This window comes from Haliotis rufescens, unplaced genomic scaffold, assembly GCF_023055435.1.
Source record: "Haliotis rufescens isolate VD_foot unplaced genomic scaffold, xgHalRufe1.0.p SCAF_1, whole genome shotgun sequence".
In the NCBI taxonomy this organism is placed as follows: domain Eukaryota; kingdom Metazoa; phylum Mollusca; class Gastropoda; order Lepetellida; family Haliotidae; genus Haliotis; species Haliotis rufescens.
In genome coordinates this window covers 21628792-21652005 of record NW_025963779.1, presented here as the reverse complement: position 1 = coordinate 21652005, position 23214 = coordinate 21628792, and the positions used below count along the sequence as shown (strand labels likewise).

Genomic DNA, 23214 nt, shown 5'->3' with positions numbered 1-23214 from the left:
GTTCGAGGTGTGTCAAACAGGACAAACCCGTGAAGATCCGGGGAAGAATGGGTCTTCAGTAACCCATGCTTGCTGTAAAAGGCGACTGTGCTTGTCGTACGAGGCGACTAACGGGATCGGATGGCCAAACAAACAAACAACCATACAGTACATTGTTGACCCAGTCATCTAAGGTGCCGCAATTCGCCGTGCAGATTTGCGTCCCTAGGGCACTCCAGAAACCCATGGTTTTGAGTGCTAATCCCGGTTCGCACCAATTATGTTTATTGGTTTGTCAGCACCATACCTGTGCTCGTGGAGTGGTAAACGTCTGAGACCTACATCAATGATATAACTGGAATACTGTTCAAAGCTCACTCACCCATACAGGGGGCGGTCGTGTAGCCTAGCGCTTAAAGCGTTCGCTCGTCACGCCGAAGACCCGGCTTCGAATGCCGACATGGGTACAATGTGTGAAGCCCATTTCTGGTGTCCCCCGCCGTGATATTGCTGGAATATTGCTATAAGCGGCGTAAAACCAAACTCACTCACTCACTCACTCACTCAGTCATACGGGATTCTATTAATTACAAAGTCCGGCGCTAGACCTTCGTGGCATGTCACCAACATAATTAATGTGTTCTGTGATGTAGAATTATTCTTGTAGGTCTCAGTTTAAACAAAATATATGACATGTGCGTATCATATCCTTAGGACAGCCTCATATAACAACAACTATGTTTTGGGAATTAGGGTCGTTTAGGAAGTACCCAGATAAATCCCTTGAAATAGTTCACAACACTCGTTTCTAGTTAGAAGACACAGAGGAAGTACCCTTACGGATCTCCAAAATGTAATTTGGGAACTTGGGGAAGTTTTCCGAGCACTCTTATGCCCGGTTAAATGTATGCGCGTTTACTTTTTTTTCTTTTTTCTCCTTTTCTATCTTTTTTTGTAGGGGAGGGGGATTCTTTGTTACATTTCCCCCTACATTTCCTTGTCTGTATTGCCCAGGGTCTCTTTCCGCAGATACCATACTGTTAGGGGTTTTCGACATTGGTCTAGAAGTTTAAATGGTTACTGATAGACATTTCAAAATCAATTTTAGATTTATATTAAATTAAGATTTCTTTCATAACTTCAAATGGCTATAAACTATTATTTAGGTGTTTTTTGTTTATTTTATGGTACTGTCGAATGCGCATGGCTAAGGTCTTTCCATACATCTATGGTTTCCAGAACCATAGACCAGCCCCAAATGCGTTGTGGTTGGAAATTACGTGTGAACTGGGCTACGACGTACAGATTATATACCAGCATGGTTCGATACTGATGACGGTGCTTCTACTTGCACCACAAAGATTCTGCAGATAGTCACACAGAACATCACAGTCGTGACGTTGCCGAGCGCTGAAAATCCAGGTTCGATTCCTAAAATTGATACCACGTGTGAATCCTATTTTAGGTGTTCTTGCCATGGTATTACTGCTATTAGTGCTGTAAAACCATGCGCTTCCTCATTGACACACATCAGAAGATCTAGTAGCATGAATAGACATCATATGTCCAACACGAGAACAGTCTGTCAGGGAGCAACGACAGTATTAACGAGTGTACTGAATTTATTCCGACCCGTGTCGCAGATTGGATAAGGTTCATATTGATAGGAGATGATATAGTGTGTACTCGCGGAGCCTGTAATCCCAAGTTTACGGGGCAACCTCTCATCTGCCAAGAAATGGTTGAGGTTAAGCGCCTATATATCGCGATGTTGGCAGTGCGGGAAGAATTGTATTCATCAACGCACTTCATAACGGGCTTTACAACCCATACCCTTCAACCGTAAAATTGAGTTATTTTAGTGAAGCAATACAGATCCCAGCTCTCAGAAACAGGTGCCAGCAGAAGTGTTTTACCGTAGCTATGGTAACTACGCTGGAACCTAATCACTAAAAGAGTTAGCGCCACATGCCCGAGTTTCCCGCGCCTGGGAGCGATTACCTCCCTTGCTAGTTACCTGCCAATCAGATAGCTGCTTGACAGATGTAAACAACAGCACGTGTAAAACATGTGCTTCATTTGTACCTTTCTGTTTTCCAAGGTAATTAATCTATATATAGTATATATTTCTATGCCGCCCTGATGATCAGTTCCCTTTGTGAAAACATGAAGTGTTTGGAACTGATACGTCGATGTAACACCCCAGGTAATTAGAAACATCTTGCGTTTGAAATTCAGGTGAATCGAGCAGATGTTCTGTATGATGTCTAGATCCATCGCTTGCACCTGCAGACTGTGGAGACGTAACTCTCTCCAGATCCTCCAACTGAGACAAGACGTAGATACATCTTTAGCCATTTAGTGGAGATTAAGGGGACGTAACTGTATTTGATTCCACAGATTTCAAACTAAAGCTTGTGTAGTGGATAGAACGTCTACCCGCAAAGCGGAAGGTCGGTGGTTCGATCCCTGCTGCGTAATACCAAAAATACGTGTGTTAAGTCTTGGAATAGTCGTGGTTTTCCTATCAATCCATCATAATCATTCAATACATCTAAGGGGGGACGGGTGGCCCAGTCGTCTAAGGCGCCGCGATTCGCTGTGCAGAGTTGCGTCCCTTGGGCACGCCAGAAACCTATGATTGTGGGTTCGAATCCCGGTTCGCCCCAATTATGTTTCTAGGTTTGTCAGCACCATACCCGTGCTCGTGGCTTTCACCGAAGTGGTAAACGTCTAAAACCTGCATCACTTCGGGCTTTCCTCCCCCATTAAGCTGACACGCCGCGATATGACTGGAATAATGTTAAAAGCGGCGTTAAACCCAACTCACTCACTCACTCACTCAATACATCTAACGCAAAGTATGCCCCCATTTTGGATGAAAATGAAAATAATCTTACTTGTTTCGAAAATAGGCTACGACAGTGTACAATTTTCTAACGATAGCTTTACGATAATCGTATCCCTAATATCGTTTCGAAAGACCAGTTTTGGATGGTAAAACGTCTCTTCCCCTTTTTAACTCAATATTTCAGCGGTATCACAACGGCGTGTAAAAAATCGAGTCTGGACAAAGCAGATAATCACAAACCGGTGATCGACAGTATGAGCAACGGCACATGCCATCACACGCCGTCATACGGAATCAACCAGTTCACCGACCTTGACAACGGATCCATTAAGTCGCCATGTTTGACGAGCGTAGGTTGCTGAGGACGTTATCTAACCCGATTTTGCCGCTGGGCGTGATATAACTGAAATATTGTTCACAGCTGACTTGGCTGATGCATGTCATCGTATTCCAATTTCGTAGATAGATGCTCATGATGTCAATCACTGGATTGTCTGTCCAGACTCGATTATTTACAGACCACCGTCATACAACTGGAATATTGCTGAGCGCGGCGTTACACAACAAACATATATGGTATGAACTCGGATATCCAAAGAAACGAACACAAGTCACAGCGTCCAATGTGGACCATCTTCCCGAGGCAAGAGAGTTAACTGACTATAAAAGTCCAGTTTCCACCCTTGCCGAACTAGGCTGGAATTCCTGGGCTCGATCGTAGCGCCACCAGTGGCTTTTACCAGTTATATCCCTTCTAAGCCTCTCCTATGGACCAATCAGATTCCACCTCTCGTATCACTTGCATTTTTTTTCAATTACAATGGCGGCGCCCAGTCAAGACGATATGATCGATAATCAAGATCTATATTGTGATAAAACAAGTCTTACATCGCAAAGTGCATCAAATCACGTGAGCACCTTGATTAGAAACATGAAAAGATTAAGAAAATATCTGTTGACAACGGGTTGGCGGTGCACATGCTTTGCAAATCCTGCAATCGACCGAAATCTGCACGACAGTTGACGAACCGGATTTCGATTTCGTTGCGCGATTTTGATTGGACTATGCATAGACTCGTTAGTCCAGCCAAAATGTAACTCCATAATACCAGCCTAGTTCGGCAAGGGTGGAAACTGGACTTTTATGGTCAGTTAACTCTCTTGCCTCGGGAAGATGATGTGGACGAGCAAAGGTTGCTTCTGTTGGTGACTTGAAGACCATTACGTAACAGTGAGAATGGATAGCTTGTCGTTTCTCGATTGGGACTGGAAGTCTCCTCCCTTATTGGCCTCATGACAACAGGTAATGGGAAACGATAATGTTTCACCGGGCGACGCAACGTGCTAGTTAGGTGTTAATATCATCATAATGGTCGGAGGCAAATGGTAATTGGACACTTGCATTACGCTGTTCCGCCCACATGTCGTACCCTGCTGAGTTGATGAGCTTTTTCGCTGTTGTAATTTTTTTTACAACTTGGGCAGTTGTTGCTCGTGAAGGAACCGGTCCAGCTAGGTTCGATATCCCACATTAAACAAAACTGGCGCGGCAGATATCTCAGACGGCAGTCTAATTTCACCAACTAGACGGGGCAATGTGTTAAATTCAAAGATTTCCATTTAGGACAATCTTATCAATACACACGTGACAGTCGCCGTCTTTATGTTGACATCACTAAACTGAAGAAATAAAGTAACTATTCATATTTTAATATGCTTATCGTACTGAGTTTTCCCTGTGCCGGGTTAGAATAATTATCTATTACCTTATGATTTTCGAAAGTTTTGTTTGTTTTGTCACAATATTCCAGCTATGTGATTGTTTGTTGTTGTTTTTGTGTTTAACTCCGCACTAAGCAATTTTCCAGCTATTTGACGGCGGTCTGTAAACAAGTCGTGTCTACACCAGACAATCTAGTGATTGACATCATGAGCATCGATCCACCCAATTGGGATACGATAACATGCATCAACCAAGTCAGCGAGCCTGACCACCCGATCCCGTTAGTCGCCTCTTACGACAAGCATGGGTTGCTGAAGACCTATTGTACTCCAGCTATATGGAGGCTTTATGTCAATCATCAAGTCTGGACCAGAAAATCCAGTGATTGATATCATAAGCATCGATCCACGGGTTACCATGGCATGCATTAGCCAGGTCAGCGAGCCTGACCACCCGATCCCATTAGTCGCCTCTTACGACAAGCATGGGTTCCTGGAGACCAATTCTAGCCCGCATCTTCACGGGTCGGTTTTCGAAAGAGCCAATTAAAATGGGAACTGGGGGTCAGTCTGGCTGATCTTCGAACCCGATAGCGCCACCGTTGTTCATGATTATGATTATATACATGCCATCGTTATTGTAGCCAGAACAATTGATGACTGCGGCGTTATACAACATTCATTGTTTTACTCACACCTCCTCATGTTCTTGAAGATGTTAATAATGTTGGTGTTTCTCTGGCTTGAAGATGGGCTTCAAGATGGGATTTAAAATATCACTAGATACACATTATAAAATTCAAACTTTACTATTGATGATACATGATATCTGGCGATGTTATGGGCACACGTCATGGTTAATTTTCTGATTATTGTCAAATCAGATTTGCAAATTGCAATGCACAACAGCAGGAAGGGAAAATATATTTTGCAGTGATAATACTCTTTCTTCCCCAATACGATTTAATATTGACAATAACTTCACAGAAGCAAGATCTGTCTTAACGAATGAGTGCACAGCTGAATGATTTCTTGCAAGATTTCTTGCAAGCCATTGACTCCGTATCAGCAAAACTACAATTCATATTTAATTGTCATTAAATGTACTCGGTGGGTGCAGTTACTGTGTAGGTCAAAAGTGCAGTGAAGGGTAACCGTTAATTCCTTAATTAATTAAAACTTTCATCCGACGTCGAACTTACGAACTGCTCCCGTAATGACCAAAGTTGCTTTGTTGCTCACTGTTATATATTTTTCGTTTCTTTTGCGACATACGTGGTCGATATAACAGGTCCCTCGTAAGTGATTGGTTTTAAAAAATCGGTCGGTGACAGTGATATTAAGACGCAACAACCCGGCCCGTAACTGCGTCTCCATAGTCTGTGGTTCAGCTTTTTGTCTACAAGTAACCGATAGTCTTACAGGAAAGCGAGCATATACATGCATCACAAAGATGTGTAAGGTGTTCGGATTATGTATAACAATCGATGGCGGTATCACCACGTGTTATAACCATATAACTCGGGAGTCCCTATATCATCCCTAACGTTGGCAAGATTCCGCAGACAGAATATGGCACATTGACAACTGAGTCTGTAGATATACAGGTTATATCCTGCTAATGGACAGAGCCACACTGAACCTCGGGACCTACTCTTCCGTGATATTTCGTCACTGGTTGGTGACAGTGTGCATGTGTATATATATCTACACGATGGCTGCTCTGTCCCAGAGAGTGTACTTGTTACAGACACGGCTCTAAGTAGGCTGGCTTTACTTCTGGTCTAAACCGTGTGCTCAGTACCGTTGATGAAGTTGACGTGAGAGCATCCCTACCATGTTATGTATTAGGGTAAGTCTTTTTTAAGATTTTAACATTTATATAGAAGCAGACATCAGAGCGGAACGCGAGTGAAACATTCGTTCAACGCGTTTTAAGATTTTATCATAATTTATTTAACACCGTCAGTATGGTACATATACATATATATATATATGGTATCGCGATGTTTAGTGATCTATTTCTGTTCCTAAAGTTAGTGATATCTTGTCGCTACTGTGCTCTAACGCCTGGGGCCTTCCTGGTGTAGTGGATAGAGCGTCTGTCTGATAAGTGCTCGGTGGTTCGATCCCTGCCGCGTCACAACAAACATGTTAAAACATGGTACACGTTGTTACCCTGCCTGCCGCTTGGCATTAAGGGGCTAAAACAAGGACTGGTCGGCTTGGAGTCAGTATACTGTGTCTGATTGGGGTATCCATGTTAAACTGCAGCATGGTATGGAGACATTACGCACGCACGCACGCACGCACGCACGCACACACACACATACACGCACACGTGCGCACGCACATGCACGTCGCTTAAACGACGGTTGATTAATAAGTTCTAAGCCTCACATAGAAGAAATTGCGTAATATTAGTGAAACCTTTTGTCGTGGAGATAACATGGTATAGAGGTCTATCCGCAAAACCTTAAATCACTTGATCAAATTGTTTCACTGTCAAGTCAGTCAAATAAGCAGGGATCTGTGACTTATGGAAAACTGACAATCTTGAGGAACGTACTTGATCAAGTACTTGCAGAAAAAGGGCTTTACACCAAAACCATCCATGAAGATACCACAACACTTGGGAAGGATGCCCCTGTGTCACCGTAAAGGTGTGGGCAGCAGAGTCCGAATGTGGCAGGGAGAGCCTTGAAGACGACCTCCGTCCTGGACTGCCTGTCAGGTACACTATAAGGTTATGTCTGACCGGCGAATGACTGGGCGTCATATTGCTAGTTCAGTAGGCATGTCCCAGGAGAGAGTACACTCAATAAACACAGAAACTTTGGCAATGAAGCTCGCTGGTTTCCAAAGCCTCTGACAAACAAAGCACCCGGCACAACATTTCTCGTGACAATCTTGCTCTGTTTGAAGCTGATCCAGAAAGGTTCTTGCAGCAATTTGTGACAATGGTTGAAACCTGGGTTCACCACTTCCTGCCTGAGTCCAAACATCAATCAAAATAGTGGAAGCATTTGACATCAACACCATCAAAGAAGGCAAATAATGTCCCATCAGCTGGAAAAGTTATGGACTCCGTGTTCTGGGGAGCCGAGGGTGTCATCATGGTTGATTGTCTTTCAAAGAGCCAAATAACAAACTGAGCATAGTATACTGCACCTTTGAGGCAATTACGGGACGAAAGTAAGACTATCAGACGTGGGAAGCTGAAAAAGGTGTGCTCTTCCTCAAGGACAATGCTCCAGTGCACAAATAACCATCGCAACAATCCACGAGTGTTTCCATGAACTTCTTCAGCACCCACCTTATTCGTCATCTGTTCCAAAACATGATGAAAGCTCTATCCGGAATCAATTTCGGTTCGAACGATGGCGTCATAGCAGCTGTAAAGAACTGTGGAAAGCCAGAAGAAGGACTTCAACGAAACTCGGATAAAGTCCCTCCAAATCGTTGGCAGAAGTGTATCAACGTGGAAGCGGATTATTTTTAGAAATATATCTAATATGTTTAGGTCAAGTCTTTCTATTTTAGGCTCAGACCTCCTCAGGTCTGGTGGTAGAACGTCCGCCCGGAGAGTGGAGGGTCCGGATTCGATCCCCGTCCGCGTCTTCCCGAAAGACGTTACAAGATGGTACTTAGTGTTGCCCTGCCTGTCTGTTACTTGACATTAAGGGGCCAAAACAAGGACTGGTCGGCTCGGAGTCAGTATACTGTGTCAGTGGGCGAGCACGATAAATCGGCATCAGTCCGGACTAGTACAAGCACACACACACACGTGCATGCACGTCGCTATGTAAGTGCAATAATGTTGGACGCGACGTTAAACCCCATTTCACCACACCTCACCTCACCTCACCCATGTGGGGATCAGAACTTATCACTCACTCCTCGTTAGTGCAATAATCCTGAAGGCGATATCTCACCGCGCCTGTAACATCTTCCTCTCTTGTGCGTGAGTCATGTTCTTCAAAACAGTAGTTCATCACATCCTTCAGGCACGTTGTAATTGTTCTCAAAGACCAAAGTTATACTCGTTCATGATCTTATTTTCGTGTTGTAAACTTTTTTATTAGCTCATAAAAACAACTTCATCCCGTGTTCTTTGAAGATTAAAAGTGGGTTTGTATATAAACTGAGCTGATGTCGGACCCCCGCAGGCTTAGTTAAACATTAAAAATACAAAATCTTCCAAACAATATTAATGCTGTGTTCTTTACGCAAGGGTGCAACACGGAGGTAGTTTGAGAGTCTGAGAATGGGAAAGACGATTGTATGTGTGACTTTCTATATCACTGTTGTGTGATTTGTCTTGTCTTGTACACAAAGACGATTAATGAATCTGTACAGACATATAGTTCATATGGTCAATCAGTATCACCACTTTTCAGTTATTCATGATTTATTACCACAGGTATTTTCGCTTTAGATTAAATGAAACTTTTGATCGAAGTATCCGAATCCATATGCCAGGGATGCAACCTCATGTTTGTCGTCAACGGTGTATAACGTGTGTGTAACTCAAGTAGAACTTGTGCAGAACTTGTGATTAAGTGCACTATGTTGTCAACAGTGGGCTGGTGATTACCTACATGTACTGGCATACACGGGTACTCAGTATACACAGGTACTCCGTCATACACGGGTAATCAGTCATACACAGGTACTCCGTCATACAAAGGATCTCCGTCATACAAAGGATCTCCGTCATACACAGGTAATCAGTCATACACAGGTACTCCGTCTTACACAGGTACTCAGTCATACACGGGTAATCAGTCATATACAAGTACTGAGTCATACACAGGTACTGAGTCATACACAAGTACTCAGTCATACACAGGTACTCAGTCATACACAGGTACTGAGTCATACACGGGTACTCAGTCAAACACAGGTACTCCGTCATACAAAGGATCTCCGTCATACACAGGTACTCGGTCATACACAGGTACTCCGTCTTACACAGGTACTCAGTAATACACAGGTAATCAGTCATATACAAGTACTGAGTCATACACAGGTACTGAGTCATACACAAGTACTCAGTCATACACAGGTACTCAGTCATACACAGGTACTCAGTCATACACAGGTACTGAGTCATACACAAGTACTCAGTCATACACAGGTACTCAGTCATACACAGGTACTGAGTCATACACAGGTACTCAGTCATACACAGGTACTCCGTCATACACGGGTAATCAGTCATACACAGGTACTCCGTCATACACAAGTACTCAGTCATACACAGGTACTCAGTCATACACAGGTACTCCGTCTTACACAGGTACTCAGTCATACACGGGTAATCAGTCATATACAAGTACTGAGTCATACACAGGTACTGAGTCATACACAACTACTCAGTCATACACAGGTACTCAGTCATACACAGGTACTCAGTCATACTCAGGTACTCAGTCATACACGGGTACTCAGTCAAACACAGGTACTCCGTCATACAAAGGATCTCCGTCATACACAGGTACTCAGTCATACACAGGTACTCCGTCTTACACAGGTACTCAGTCATACACAGGTACTGAGTCATATACAAGTACTGAGTCATACACAGGTACTGAGTCATACACAAGTACTCAGTCATACACAGGTACTCAGTCATACACAGGTACTCAGTCATACACAGGTACTCCGTCATACACAGGTACTCCGTCATACACGGGTAATCAGTCATACACAGGTACTCCGTCATACACAGGTACTCCGTCATACACAGGTAATCAGTCATACACAGGAACTCAGTCATACACAGGTACTCCGTCATACACAGGTACTCAGTCATACACAGGTACTCAGTCATACACAGGTACTCCGTCTTACACAGGTACTCAGTCATACACGGGTAATCAGTCATACACGGGTAATCAGTCATATACAAGTACCGAGTCATACACAGGTACTGCTTCATACACAGGTACTCAGCCATACACGGGTAATCAGTCATAAACAAGTACTCCGTCATACACAGGTACTCCGTCATACACAGGTACTCAGTCATACACAGGTACTCAGTCATACACAAGTACTCCGTCATACACATTTGTATGAAACATAGAATCCTTTGGCTATTAATTTCTCTTATGGACAGAATGCATTAAACATCTCTTAGCCGAGTTTGCTCGATGGATACATAGTCCCTCAAGTCAAGACAGGTGTCCAATGTATGGGGTCTCCCGTGTTTATGTGTGCGTGCGTGCCGACGTGCGTGTGTGGCGGAGGATGGGGGTCGTCATGTTTCTCATGGTCAAAGGAGGCGCACCTAGCAGTGATGACTGTGCCATCATCTGCTCCATGTTATTGACGTGGGTCCCAGATTCCCCAGATTGTGTGACCTTTGCCGTCGCCACAGTACCCATCCTCAAGGCCTAAATCACTCTGGTTTACGTCTGAAGTCTTTGTTTGTATATATATTTGTCCACATTAAGCAGACTCGCGTGATAGCTTAGATAAGTTCCAAGCGCAGTCAAAGCCATCCCACTTTGTGAAGTGTATCCACGAACAAACATCCCTGTAAAGCTTACATGAATTACCTTGACATAATAATAAACGCTGCAAACAAAATGGACAGGTATTTCTTTATCGTGTTGTGAATTTGCAAGTTGCCTGTATTGGTCACATCATTCCTATCTTGGGATAGCATATGCATGCATTGCAGCATGCAAATGCACATGAATGTCCCCCTTCAATGCAATCGTCTAAGGCGCCACCATTCGCTGCTTTTACCCGAAGATTGTGGTTTTGATTCCAACATTCACTCTTATTTTAAATCCTTTGTCTGTCACAGCCATACCCGTGAGTTTCAACAGAGGAAAACATCCTTTCGTGCTTTCCTTCAACACCAAGCTGACACGCCGTTATGTATGGAATACTGTAAGGGACATTCTCGCGATCTCGCATTCTCGCGATCTCGACCTTTGGAAACGAGGTAAATATGCCCAAAACACGAGAATGCGAGATCGCGAGAACGCGAGATTTGGCCAAAATCTCGCGTTCTCGCGATCTCGCATTCTCGTGTTTTTGGTACATAGCACTTTTTGTCAAAAGTCGACAACGCGAGAATGCGACATTTTGACTTGATGCAAAATCTCGCAATCTCGCAATCTCGACTTGTCAAATTAGGCCACAAAATAACGAAATCGCGAGAACGCGAGAATGCGACATTTCATTTTCTCGCGATCTCGCGTTCTCGTGTTCTCGCGTTTTAGACGCTGTCCGTGCGCATGCGTAATATCATAAGGTCAAGCGCATGCGCACGTTAGTAGTCCTTTGGTCATGCTTCTTTCATGCTCTTCATTCTCCAAGTAGCATTTAGCAAACTTATGACTTGAGCTTGAAAATGCTATGTAATTTACATACACAAAGTCTGAGTCATCTCCCGTTGTTACAGTTTCCTATGTACTTTATAATAAAACCCTCAACATGCTCAATATAATTTAACAAAAGAAATTGTGTACATGAATGTCCAATGATAGTGAAAACATTAATGTGTCCGAAAGCTGGAAACAAAACTATCACCGTCAGTGAGTGAGTAATATTGCTAAAAGCCGCATCAGCAGTATTTCAGCTATTCGCGGCTACACTGTCAGTTACAGATATAATCACAAGCCAGTGAGTTTCTCAATGAGGCAATTCTATACACGGCTAGAATATTCATTAAAATAAAATTCTCACAGACCAATTTGTAGCATTCGGATAAAATGATATTGTCCGATGTTGTTGTTGGTTATTTTATACGATACCATATTCGCTACTTTAATTAATAGATTTTCATCCGCTACCGCCTAAAAACAAAACATCCTGTCTAACATTATTCTAATGCCCTTAAATTCCTAGAAATAGAAGTATCGTTAATATGAGTGTTCCTACTTTCTTTATCTGATAAAATACTCCGTACACGTAGCCCTACTGAACACACATGATGCATGTGAATCGCACTCGTCGACAGCAATTGTACACATATGCCTAAAGTAGGTCTATAAGAACAAAATTAAACGTAAAAAATAAAATGCCTCCTGTCTCCCATGATTTTAAAAAAACAATCAAACTGTAACTATTAATTTATTGCGGAAAAGTACCCCCAATATCCATCCTGGGGGACCGGCATGGCTCTGAATAAGTGAGTGAGTTTGGCTTAACACTGCTTTGCACAGTATTTATATTTCAGTTATATCCCGGCTTGTCGGTTTAAAGGGGCACTAATCTTCTTCTCGGCTGTCTAACACTGCCAGCTGGGGCTCACTATCTGCCGATTTGCTCGCTGACGCAACTGAGCGTGACAAGAGACTGGACTACCGTGTTCAAGAACACTGATTGGTTACCTGTAATCTCTGAATCTCAGACAAAGGGCGCATGTTAATTAATTTCTTCAGCCTAAACAAACGGACAAAAAGAATGATGGAAGCTCATCGGATGTCGTTATTTGGAAATACCCCAGATGGTTATAAGCTGAGGGCCAAAAGAAACGTTACCAACATTAACTGATTTGCCACTTTGAAACAAAGATGCCAACCTGTTCAAAAACAGTAAAGAACACATTTCACGAATACAGCCTTCATGTTCTCTGTCGTTCTTTGCACGTGCTTTGCGGATTTAGGGAAATATTGGTGTTTTTACAGCAATTTTTTAAAACATTCTTTCCCAAATTATCGTGCAATTTCCGGGTATAAATAACGCACGGATCTGTTCCCTATCAATGGTTGCGATGATTAACACCAACGAACATGCCAAGACTGGCCGCTGTCCAGAGGGAGAGAGCCATAGGTATGCTGCAGATAGGAGCGACACAGAGAGCGGTTGCCATTAACATGAACTGCTCCAAGATGACCATTACCAGACTGGTCGCACGTCTCCGACAGACTGGCAGAACCGCAGACAGAACACGGAGTGGCAGACCAAAGGTCACGACCCCGCAGGATGACCGCTTTTTACGGGCACTTCATCTGAGGAACAGATTTCTCACTGTGACGTCATCAGCTGCCAACAGCTAAGGACAAACAGTGACCAGACGACTACGACATTATGGTCTCCGGGCTTATCGCCCTTTCATGACCTTGACCCGTCAACATCGACGTGCCAGATTGACGTGGTGCAGGCAAACTCAGCGATGGCAACAAAGGGAATGGCGGCGAGTGCTGTTTAGTGACGAGAGCAGGTTCCAACTCATCAAACCTGATGGGCGGACGCGAGATTATCGACGACGTGGTGAACGTACGGCTCCTTGTTGTGTCCAGGAGGTGGAACCTTACGGGGGCGGAAGTGTGATGGTCTGGGGCGGCATTTGCGGGGACGAGAAGACGGAACTTGTCATCATCGAAGGCAATCTGACAGCACAACGCTACATTGACAATATCTTACGGCCAGTGGTTCTTCCTTTCATCCAGCGTCAACAACGGACGGTGTTCCAACAAGATAACGCCACACCCCATTAAGCCCGTATTACTAGAGACTTCCTCAACGCAAACAACGTGACTGTCCTGCCGTGGCCAGCTCGATCACCAGATCTGTCACCCACAGAACATCTCTGGGACCAGCTGGGCTGTCGTCTTCGGAAACGTCAACATCCTCCCCTCACGAGACAAGCGTTGATCGTTGCCCTCCGTGAGGAATGGAATCGGATACCTGCAGTCGATGTGAGGACGTTTGTCTACTCAGTTCGACGCCGCATTTTAAGAGGCATTGCCGCTCATGGAGGTCATATCCCGTATTGAACGGTCTGGGCCGTCGTCACCTTAAAGTTGTAACCAATGTTGTTGATCGAATACTGGACGAATGACCCCTTGTCAAGAAATGTCCCTGTTGGAGGTCAAGGACTTTGTTGTTGAATTAGTAAATTCGCATTTTACTGTTCTGAATGATGAATTTCTACAATACAATTGTTATTGCTGCTTCAATTTGTGTTGGTCATATTTTATCCTAGAAATATCGTTGGTAACGTTTCTTTTGGCCGTCAGTTTATTTTTATAGTTAAAACAAATGGTATCCTAGCAGTGAAAGCATTTTCAGATTTTGGATTGCGCGGATAATACGATTGCTATCTCTTGTTGTCATCCACGTTTTCTGGCATAACCCTACACCTGTGTCTTTGTTGCCATTCACCAGAAGCTCAGTTATGAACCTATTACAGGTATAGTTAGTGGTATCACTACTCAGATTACCTGACAACGGTTCCCATTTGGCATGTCTTGTGGCTGGGGTAATTATTTCATCTGAATCCAGGTTTGAAGTGAGGTGAAATGTATGTTATGTAATATTCACGTCGCAGCCCAGCAAGAGGAGTGATCAGTTCATTTACTTTTTTGTAAACGGATCATTCCTCGCCATCAAAAGTTCCACAGAAAATACGTTCATTGATTAATCACTGTTATCTTGCACAGTGGATTTGTAAGTGTTTACATGTGTAGGTTTACTTAAGCAGACGGAATACACTCATATCATGGCGTGAAGTGCCGATGTAAAAACAACATACTTGGTTCAAAGGATTAGCCGATAATACGTTTATTGATTGTTCATTGCTTTCTAACTCCATGGATATTTTTAAAGCACCATGGACATCATGAACATAATTGTCACACGTGCTATCTTAGCTGACCGATGAGACTTGACACCTTTGTGAAACATCAAAAACAAACTTAGTGATCAGTTGAGAAACGAACACGGGTTATAATATCCAGAAAGGCTATATGTATATATTTTAAAATATTTGAATGTAACGGAGCCATGTGACGTTGAATAAGTTTATTTGTACAGTTGCAGACGTATGGGATATTGTTCCTATATGTGAATATTCACGGATACATTCCTAGAACAAGGAAGCTGCCCAAATGTATACATAAAACTTCGGTGGGTCGTAATTATGATATTTGCATTTTGTTTTCATTCATTTGCTGTTGCATTGGATAGAATCATTTTTGTTCCTCTTGTACCTGTAGGCGTGTATACATGTATGTTACACTCAATGTGTAAAATGTGATTCACTCAGGCAATTTATAAAATGTCTAAATATTTCAGTAATATACAAATTGACTGAATCCAAGCCCAGATTGACTAACAATTTTTAAGAGGTTCAAAAGGGCTTAAAAATAGACTATTTATCCTAGTATTAGAGTGAGTGAGTGTGTTTGATTCTACCCCGCTTTTAGCACTATTCCAGCAATAACCACAAGGCTACCCGACCGCTCCGCTAGTATTAGAAGCCAAAACTATAGAAACGTACTTTGAATTTCGTTTTCTTTTAATCCTATCATTTTCAGTCACTTGGTGATAAAATTAAAACATAAAAATGTTTGGAATTCGTAATAACAATAACCGATTTTCAGTCAATTTGTAAAATAACTGAATATTTAGACGTTGCAAAAATTGCCTTCGTGAAACTTTATACATTTTGGCTAAACAATATACCCACACTGAAATACTATCAATAAAAGCGATACATGCGCTTACGAATGGCGCAGCACAGGTCGCGAACTAGTTTTGATATCTGCTATATCATCGGATACTTACGGGGGGAAAACAATAACAAAGGCAACAACCAGTCTCGGACCAGTGATCTTGCTGAAGATCAGTGCCCCTTTAAAATGGGGGGAAACCTACCATTGTAGCACATCCAAGGGACGCAACTCTACACAACGAATTGCGACAACTCAAACGACTGAGACACAAGATGACTGTATAGGCAATCAGCACAAAAACACGAGAACGCGATATCGCGACACTTGACCAATGTCGCAATCTCGCGTTCTCGCGTTCTCGTGTTTTTGAAAATAGTTACATATAACTGTATAGGCAATTAGCACAAAAACACGAGATCGCGAGAACGCGAGATTGCGACATTGGTCAAGTGTCGCGATCTCGCGTTCTCGCGTTCTCGTGTTTTTGAAAATAGTTACATATAACTGTATAGGCAATTAGTACAAAAACACGAGAACGCGAGATTGCGACATTGGTCAAGTGTCGCGATCTCGCGTTCTCGCGTTCTCGTGTTTTTGAAAATAGTTACATATAACTGTATAGGCAATTAGCACAAAAACACGAGAACGCGAGATTGCGACATTGGTCAAGTGTCGCGATCTCGCGTTCTCGCGTTCTCGTGTTTTTGAAAATAGTTACATGTAACTGTATAGGCAATTAGCACAAAAACACGAGATCGCGAGAACGCGAGATTGCGACATTGGTCAAGTGTCGCGATCTCGCGTTCTCGCGTTCTCGTGTTTTTGAAAATAGTTACATATAACTGTATAGGCAATTAGCACAAAAACACGAGATCGCGAGAACGCGAGATTGCGACATTGGTTAAGTGTCGCAATCTCGCGTTCTCGTGTTTTTGTGCTTATTGCCTATACAGTTATATGTAACTATTTTGTAAGGTAATTCGTCACGGTAAACTCGCGTGCAACGGCGTGAACTGAGATGCGCACGAACCATTGTATCAAACATCTTTAAGACACTGCTTATTACTGTCTACAAACTGAAAAAGTTTGAAGAATGATGTTGGATGATGAATATAATCTCACGCTCGTGTCTTTTGAAATCAAAACGACGAGATGAACCAAAACGTTCATAGAAATTTCTGCTTTTCAAATTTATGCAGTTTATTTCAAAATGGCTGCTCAAAATCACGTGACTCTTGACAATGTCAGAATGCAAATTTTCCAAGTCTTTTGAATATACAGTAATATATATGTAGACTGGTAACATAATAAAGTCAAGAACACGCTCCGTTTCTTGCCTGTGAACTGACTGAATTTGACAAATATTGTCTGACAACTAACAGTCAAATAACCAACATGGATACCTAATGGTACTTTTCAGAAAGATTTTGTTTGTTTGTTTGTTTGTTGTTAACGCCGCACTCAGCAATATTCCAGCTATATGACGGCGGTCTGACATCAAATATATCAACCCTCGTTAGGGTGGCCCAGTCGTCTAAGGCGCCGCGATTCTCTGCAGAGTTGCGTCAGTTGGGCACGCCCGAAACCTATGATTGTGGGTTCGAATCCCGGTTCGCCCTGATTATGTTTCTTGTTTCACCATACCCGTTCTCGTGGGCTTCATCGAAGAGGGAAACGTCTGAGACCTGCATCATTTCGGGCTTTCCTCTCATATTAAGCTGACAAGCTGTGATATAACTGGAATACTGTTAAAAGCGGTGTTAAACCCAACTCTCTCACTTACTCTATAGATGACTACGCGTTTAATCGCTAAGATCATTGTAGAACGAAGCGGGGTGTATTATACGATTAATCATGACCTCATTTCTGATTATTCGAATGTGATCTTGTAACATTATAACGCAGTGAGTTTGACGACATTAATTGTGAGAGGGAAGTGACCGTCAGGTTGCTCTCCATAGATGGTGAGACATCTCCTTCTTTCAGACGGCTGCATGAAGACGATAAACATCCCAGTGTCACCCACATGGTACGGGTAATTTACATGTTTGTCGTGTCTCGAAATATGAATTGTAAATAGTGTATCGTGCCAAATATATGTGAGTTACTGAATAAATACAGCAGTTTCAAGAAAGTGGTAATTGTATTTATAATGTTAAGTGTATTTTACAACATGGACCAGGTTTATATTGTATCTTATGAGTGATGTCGGGATCGAGTTATCGCCCTTGATGAATTTTTTGTTTATTATAGGGTTAAGATAATGATTTTGTATATCATTGATTATTAAGTTCATGTTCATGTACAGAATATAGACGTATGTTTATATGAAATGAATGAAGGTGTGAATATGTATGTGTATGAAACCTATGCACTATTGTTTTTATAATGTTATTGTTTTGTACATTAAAGGATGTCCTTATCTACTCTGGCAATAAACACTCACACCCGTAGCCTGTTTAAAATTGTAATTTCCATCACAATTCCCGGTTACAATATGAGAATCGGTTTTGGGAGAAAAGGTACGTGTAATCGACCTGAGGATTGTGTGAGCATGTGCAGGAAATACCCACCTTAAATAGGGGTAAATATTTTTAAACCTCGTACATCTTATCAACATCCTTAAAGAGGCTGTACATAATGTTGATATGTTATATAATCATTAAACGACCCGTGGTTGTTGTTTATTGTACAATAAAAAACTCGCCCCTCATGGTTTATTCTCCCTGCAGTGTTGTATGGTACCCCCACTCGTCGTTTATTTCTTTAACAGTTGCCCGCTCATTTATGATAACAGGCGGGCGATTTAATGATAATTTTATCCATTTTAACTATAAAATAATGTAAAGAGGGATGTTTTGTAGTCAGGTTGGAGCGGCTGAAAATATGATAATTAATTTTGTATTTCAAATTGGTCTATGAGAATTTTGCCTTTCATGAATATGCTAGTCGTGTATAAAATTGTCTCATGGAGAACCTCACTGGCCTGTGATTATTTCTGTAACTATAGTACTGATGATGCGACTTTAAGCAATATTACTCACTCACTGACGGTGATAGTTTTGTTTCCAGCTTTCGGACACATTAATGTTTTCACTATCATTGGACATTCATGTACACAATTTCTTTTGTTAAATTATATTGAGCATGTTGAGGGTTTTATTATAAAGTACATAGGAAACTGTAACAACGGGAGATGACTCAGACTTTGTGTATGTAAATTACATAGCATTTTCAAGCTCAAGTCATAAGTTTGCTAAATGCTACTTGGAGAATGAAGAGCATGAAAGAAGCATGACCAAAGGACTACTAACGTGCGCATGCGCTTGACCTTATGATATTACGCATGCGCACGGACAGCGTCTAAAACGCGAGAACACGAGAACGCGAGATCGCGAGAAAATGAAATGTCGCATTCTCGCGTTCTCGCGATTTCGTTATTTTGTGGCCTAATTTGACAAGTCGAGATTGCGAGATTGCGAGATTTTGCATCAAGTCAAAATGTCGCATTCTCGCGTTGTCGACTTTTGACAAAAAGTGCTATGTACCAAAAACACGAGAATGCGAGATTTTGGCCAAATCTCGCGTTCTCGCGATCTCGCATTCTCGTGTTTTGGGCATATTTACCTCGTTTCCAAAGGTCGAGATCGCGAGAATGCGAGATCGCGAGAATGTCCCTTACAGTATTCCATAGTTATGTGACTGAAATTCTGTTCAAAGCTGCATTAATCCCAAATCGTTCACTCACTCACTCAGAGTTGATAAATAGTCTTGAAATCGGACATTAAAAACTGAAATTTAGGGAGTTCCTTTCAAATGTCCACAAACTGCTATACCAAATTGTATATAATCTGTATAAATTGTGTAAATGTCTGCTTGTCATGTGACATTGAAGACGAAGATGTTAATGGCTCCAGACCTGTGTCGCCGGCTGGTGTGTGACGTGTCATCAGGTATCTCGCTCTGTGGTGTAGTATATCACCCACTCTGCTGCGGTATATCACCCACTCTGCTGCGGTATATCATCACTGTATGTCCACGTATGACATGTGTAATTAAGACTCGATGGCATTTACGTTGTTTATTGCAGCAAGTCTGCCAGGCGGACGGTCGACAACACGAAGATCAAACCTAATCAGTTGTTTATCCTGACAAGATTCAAATATGTTTGTAAGCAGGTAAATAGAGATTTTGCTTTTTGCCCGCGAAAAGCATCTTATGTGTAACAATTTCTATATAGTGTTGAGAGTTTAACCTGTCTAGTCCGGCACAAGGTATGTGTGTAGTACATAATAAGCTCCTTAAGGCCTATGTTTGTTTGTTTTTTTGTTTGTTTGTTTGTTGTTTAACGCCGCACACAGCCATATTTAAGCTGTATGACGGCGGTCTGTAAATAATGTAGTTTGAACCAGAAAATCCAGTGATTGACATCATGAGCAATTAGGATACGATGGCATGCATCAACCAAGTCAGCGAGCCGGACCACCCGATCCCGTTAACTGCCTCTTTCGACAAGCAAGGGTTGCTGAAGCTAAGGCATATGTAGTACATAACGCATCGCCTCTTGTCCGGACTCAATTATATACCGTCCATCATAACATCTCTCGTCAGGATCAAATCATATTAAATAACCTCCCGATCCGAATGTAGTCAAAGGCAGTGTGTTATAACATCCCCAGTTCAGACTGTCAAATCCCGTATTATGTACACTATCTGGTCTGAATCCAGTTCTTGCAGCATCATGTAGTACCCCCAATGACCCTGCCCTAGCCGAACCTTATATATACTGTTGTTTTCCACACCCGTTAATCCGGACAAAACACACCGGATCAGCCGGGCTTCTTAAGTAGTCCCCTATATCAAAGTACGGCATGGCAGTATGACTGACGCCGAGCTTCTCTGTCTGATACCCTAGACTTGAGCGGATGTGCGGCGGGAATGCGTTTGTGTATGTATGATGATATCTCAATCACGTCAAACCTCGTGTATTTACACACACAACATTCAGCCACGGCAGTCCAAGCACATCACGTCATTGTGGATTAGGCCATGGTAGTTAGCCACGAGGCGCAACTTCATATCATGGGTTCATCATGGCTTCCAGGTAACATGATCCTTCAGTTATTTGTTCAAAGATTGACAAAGTCTGTTCGACTCCGCTTGAAGTCTTCGATTCTTATGTGAATGCAACTGCTTGGGCTCTCATAGACTAACATCTAGTCTCTGAAATGAACATATCGTACAGAAAAAAAACAGTTGTTCAGTTATCTTAATAAAAATATAATTTAAAGGAGCCCAGTGACTCTCTTCATTTTGATACGGCAGTGATCTAGACTTGCCAAACATTATAGACTTGCATGGGCTGTATTTGATATATATTTGTATCAGGGTCTGTAAGACAGACTAGGGCTCTCAGCGTTCACCATCTTGTTGCTTCTTGTGCCCCTTGTTTCAAACCGGGCGCTTGTCTCAGGAGCCGTGTTGTACGGAGTTAGGGCGAGCGGGTAGCCTAGTGGTTAAAGCGTTCGCTCGTCACGCCGAAGACCCACGACATGGATACAATGTGTGAAGCCCATTTCTGGTGCCCTCCGCCGTGATATTGCTGGAACATTGCTAAAGGCGGCGTAAAACCATACTCACTCACTCAGCGACTGTACGGAGTTGCGTCCCTTTGGCATGCGAGAAACTTGTGATCGTGGCTTCGAATCCCAGATTCTCTCGGATGATGTTTCTAGGTTTGTCAGCACCATACCCGTGCTCGTGGGTTTCACTAAAGTTGTAAACGTCTGAACACTTCATCAATTCGAGCTTTCCTTCCACATTGATCAGAAACGCCATGAGGTAACTGAAATGCTGTTAAATCAAAGTCACACTCACTCAATCTGATACGCCATGACAGGTAATACCTAAAGCTATGGCGGTATCTGTTCCTTTTTTTGCATGTTTCTAAAAATACATTATGTCTATGAAATATATGGGTGAACAGTAGTTGTAGTGGGTTATAAAACTGTTCCTAATCCTTGGGGTATTTTTGTTGACAATATATGTTCAAATCACATTCACAAAAAGGAACTATGCAGTCATTTCTATGAACATCGAACATTATGACATATTCACTGAATCCTTTTTCAGTAGCACCATGCTCGTATGTGCAGAGTTACGTCCCCTAGCCATTCAAGGATCCGCTGGCTGGGTCCAGATTCGCCCTGATTATCATCTTTGATCAGTCAGTACAACACCACGTGGTAAACATGATACGCAGAGATTTAAACGTTATGTTTTGTATATTGATGAACGCCGCACTCAGCAATGTCACAGTGATATGAATATGGCCCGTAAAAATGGAATCAGGCAGTCCAGTTATAGCACGGCGTCTTAGCTTACTGTGGGAGGAAAGCTCGAAGTAATGCAGGTGTAAGACCTGTACCCACGAGCACGGGTATCGTGCTGACAAACCTAGAAACATAATCGGGTCGAACCAGGATTCAAACCCACGATCATAGGTTTCTGGCGTGCTCAGTGGACGTAACCCTGCACAGCGAGTTGTGGCGCCGCCATGCCCCCAGTAGTTTGAAAAGACAAACCAGTGATTGATATTATGAACGTCTCATGCCGTCAAGGTGACACGACATCCACCCCTCCTGACCATTCAATCCATTAAATCGGAACGGGTAGCCTCGGGTAACCGCTGGACATTATTCTAACTAGGAAATCCCAACCGGGGATGATTTAAATGAAATACTATTCTCAACAACCTCAAAACACGATTTTTTCTTTTCACATAGTGACACCATTACTGAGATCAGTCCTCCGAAATTTTCTCTTCGCAACTCCTCCACATACTCATACCGCCTCCGTGGTCTCGTGTTGGAGCGTCTGCCCCGAGACCGGAAGATCGGGGGTTCGATCCACGGCCGCACTGGCACTATAAAATGGGCATGCAATAATCTTGAACGCGACGTTAAACCCCATTTCAGCTCAGCTCCTATACATACTCATCGAGTTAGCCATGACAGGTACCTCATATCTCTTGATTTCCATACGGATCCTTTGGTTAGAAAAGGTGGCAGCCTCACTGCATTGATTGTGTCCCTATGTCTCCTGATGCGTTATGTCTGAAACTCCGTTTTGGCACTTCACATCCAGTGTACGTGGACCGATCTCATGACACGCTGACCTATGAGCACAAGCACCAGTTAGCCTAATTCACACCTGCTTTGATTCAGGTCGACCGAAATA

At 42.7% G+C, this 23214-nt stretch overlaps 1 protein-coding gene across 5 annotated transcripts in view; it reads left to right on the top strand.

The window, feature by feature from the left end:
• Nucleotides 1-23214, top strand: part of LOC124114595 (calmodulin-A-like) — a 208107-nt gene that overhangs the window by 47777 nt on the left and 137116 nt on the right. Inside the window, exon 1 of one of the 5 annotated variants that reach the window (XM_046475249.2) lies at nucleotides 6185-6404. The exons of the other annotated variants lie outside the window; for them this stretch is intronic. Coding sequence (XP_046331205.1) covers nucleotides 6390-6404 — 15 coding nt within the window. The 5' untranslated portion in view covers nucleotides 6185-6389. Of the gene's footprint in view, nucleotides 1-6184; nucleotides 6405-23214 lie in introns of those variants that run through there. 5 annotated transcript variants of the gene reach the window in all.